Source organism: Pterocles gutturalis, unplaced genomic scaffold (assembly GCF_000699245.1).
Source record: "Pterocles gutturalis isolate BGI_N339 unplaced genomic scaffold, ASM69924v1 scaffold1816, whole genome shotgun sequence".
NCBI classification, from domain to species: domain Eukaryota; kingdom Metazoa; phylum Chordata; class Aves; order Pterocliformes; family Pteroclidae; genus Pterocles; species Pterocles gutturalis.
The window spans coordinates 5,048-8,428 of NW_010099916.1; the positions used below are offsets into that span (position 1 = coordinate 5,048).

General features: G+C 40.2%; 1 protein-coding gene across 1 annotated transcript; it reads left to right on the top strand.

Moving 5' to 3' along the window:
* Positions 1–1,395: 1,395 nt before the first annotated feature.
* On the top strand, positions 1,396–2,451 carry LOC104464750 (low-density lipoprotein receptor-related protein 6-like; the record flags this gene model as incomplete). The annotated part of the gene is made up of 2 exons (XM_010077574.1): positions 1,396–1,792; positions 2,280–2,451. Coding segments are annotated over 2 exons (569 nt in total), but the record flags the coding sequence as incomplete, so codon positions are not given.
* Positions 2,452–3,381: the final 930 nt, after the last annotated feature.

The following is a 3,381-nucleotide window of genomic DNA, read 5'->3' on the forward strand; positions in this document are numbered from 1 at the left end:
GTGAAAGTGTTTTAGATGTTTTTAATGTGTTAAACTTTGGCATCTCTCTGAAGTTTGGCATGCAGTGAGGTTTTGTCTAGCACCAACAACAATTACTGACTCTTTAAAAAAGAAATTTGGCATCAAACACCAGAATTCTTTTTTCATCAGCGACCTAGTTATTGCTTTAATTGTTGCTCTTCTAGCACTTATTTATGCCTCTGTAAGACCGAGATCGAGGCATGGACAGAATGTGGCTTGGTGGATGGCTCTTTTTCACTGCAATCTTGATGCATTTATTTTCCTAAACCTGCCCCCGCCTTTTTTCCTCCCCCTTTTGTCCTCACACATACTTCAGTCTCTGCCAAACCCTTTCCCATCACTGTTTGAGGAGAGCATTGCAACACACTTTCCCTGCATTTGGGATACACACATTTTTCAGCTTAGCTCAGACTTCCCTGAGGCCTGAGCTGCTCTTATCTCCCTGAGACTCCAAACTGATAAGCCAGTTTAATTGGAGTGGGGTGTGGTGGTTGTTTAAAGTTCATTACACTGAAATCTAGTGACATAGAATGGAAAATGAAATGAGAATGAATTATAGTAGACAGTAGGTACATCTGTCCTTGGTCAGATGCCCCGCACCTGTACCGTTGAATAGCTCATGTCCCTGCGTGAAAACATCTTCCGCAGTGGAAGCTGATCTTATTGTCATTCTGACCTTTGACCTAAAAGCCTACAAGGCTTTTGTATGCTTCAGCTCAAAGTGACTTTATAAGACACACTTATTTCTCTTTGTGTATTCAGCAAGCTTGTTCTCAAAAAATACGGGAGAAGCTGATAGCCCTTCTGCTTCGTGTCGTCACTGGACGGTTGTCAGTTCCCAAATCTGGTTCTTCTGATAGGAATTTCTCAATGGAGATTTACTTGTGGCGGTCTGTGTTACGTTTTTCCCCTTGTTAAGGGTGTTGTTGAAACATACAGCTTGTTTGTCGTGGTTGTCCCCTATACCAACAACAGCAAACAGTCAGCTAATTATTGATATCATTAATTTTTCATCTAGGAGGCTGCAGGCCATCTGTTGATTTGCATAAAATAGCAGCAGAGTCACTGTGTATCTATTTCACTACCTTTGGAGGGAATGAAATAGATAGAAAATACGTCCAATGTAATACATTTTGGACAAGGAAATGACCACTGAATTTTCTCAGTAAACGCATTTGACTTGTTCTGCAGAAGAATAACCTCACATTTGAAGCCTTTGAGTGGAACTCTGTGCCAATGCACAGTTTGGTTAGGTCCTGCGAGATCAAGGTAGCTACACTACCTTGTACCAAATGGTGCAGAGTTGGGTTCGCTATTTACAGGCTTACTGTACAGTGTTTGTAAGAGGGCTGTTTTTTCGCTTTGTTCATGTAGGTGCCACTGAACTGCTGCTTCTAGCCCGCCGGACAGATTTGAGGCGAATTTCCTTGGACACTCCAGATTTTACAGACATTGTTTTGCCACTGGAGGACATCCGTCATGCCATTGCCATTGACTTTGATCCTCTGGAAGGATACATCTATTGGACTGATGATGAAGTTAGGGCCATCCGCCGCTCATTCATCGATGGGTCAGGTAGTCAGTTTGTTGTCACAGCACAGATCGCACATCCTGATGGCATTGCTGTGGACTGGATTGCCCGAAATCTGTATTGGACTGACACGGGCACTGACCGTATTGAAGTTACAAGGCTTAATGGGACCATGAGAAAAATATTGATATCAGAAGACCTGGAAGAACCCAGAGCTATTGTGCTGGATCCCATGGTTGGGTGAGCAGCTGTTCATGAGCATTTTTTAAATATTAGTCACGTAAATGAGATACCTCTGTCTACCTGTATGCAGATGTGAACTGTCTACCTGTATGCAGATGCAATGATAAACTTCTGAGTCTTCAAAATGAAAACATGGATATTCTTTGACAGTTACGTCTCTGAGGCACAGGGACTGCTGCTTCACTTTGCCTGGCTGGTGATCTCATATGTCTTCAGGGTTGGTTTGTTGTAGCTAATAGCACTGGTTATGTTGTCATGCTGAGCAGACTGATACAGCAGTTTTGTGTAAAGGCCAGCATGGTTTACATGTCAATGCTTTCTGAATGGCTTGGGCATCCTTACTTAGGTAAGGAAATATATTTCACTTAGAAACATACTTTTCTGTGTGCAGTGTGGTTTTGGGGAACAGTAGTCCAGAAGAAGCTATGTGAATATTGAAAGTTGGGATTAATGAGAGTTCTTAAAATTTTTGTTTCTTTTGCAGGTACATGTACTGGACTGACTGGGGGGAAATCCCAAAGATCGAGAGGGCAGCATTAGATGGCTCAGACAGAATTGTGCTGGTGAATACCTCGCTTGGCTGGCCAAATGGACTGGCATTGGATTATGCAGAAAGCAAAATATACTGGGGAGATGCCAAAACGGACAAAATAGAGGTTTGTAACTGTACCTGCATTTTTAATTCCATGGATTTACAGCATGTAGTTATTCTGCTTTTCCCAGTGTTTAAATTCTGATATAGCCCAAAAGGGCAATGGGATAATGGTTGATTTGTGCTTTAAGAAGCAGTTCAATTTCTTCTCTGTCTTTGGGCAAGTTACTTCCTATTCTTCCTTCATTTTTCTGTGTGTGTAAAATGGAAATTATATCCATGTAGTAGTTCTCTCTTTTTAGGAATGTATGAAAAGGATTTGTTAAATAAGTCAATTCTTAGATCATCAGGGGAAAAAAGCTTTTTACTGGGAGCAGTGTTTGTAGGTTAAAAAAAATTATCTGTCATTCTTTCCGCTGCTCAGCTTAGATGCTAGTAGAACATATCTTAAAGAAATAGATCTAATTTCACAGATAACTATTTGTAATTTTACAAATCCTCTTTGCTTTGCATCTCCCTTGTTTTAGTAGGCTTCCAGCGAGGGAATAGTTTCTCCTTTCTTTCCGGTATGTTCTGCTGCAACTTTTAATTGCAAACAAAAATGCCATTTTTCTTCTCTCCCACATTGCAAATCTTGTGTGTTTCTTGTTATATAAGATGTATGGAACAAATTTGTCATTTATTATCTCTCTGTAAGTCATTGAGAAAATAGTAGTGTTTAGTATTTGTTCAGTTTACTGTCAAAATGCAGAAGCTTATCTGGAAGCAGGAGACTTGGCTACTACCTAGTGCATAATAGCACCATCTACCTTCGCTATATCCTGGTAGATTTACCTTTCTTTTGATGAATTGTAGCTTTCCTTAGTGAATCCTTACCGTTGCAAATAATTTTCAGCATTTAGCATATTGGGCACAATATTTTCTCTAGCCTTATGAAATTGTTTTGTTTATTTATAACTTCAGATAAGTCACAGAATCACAGAATGTCAGAGAT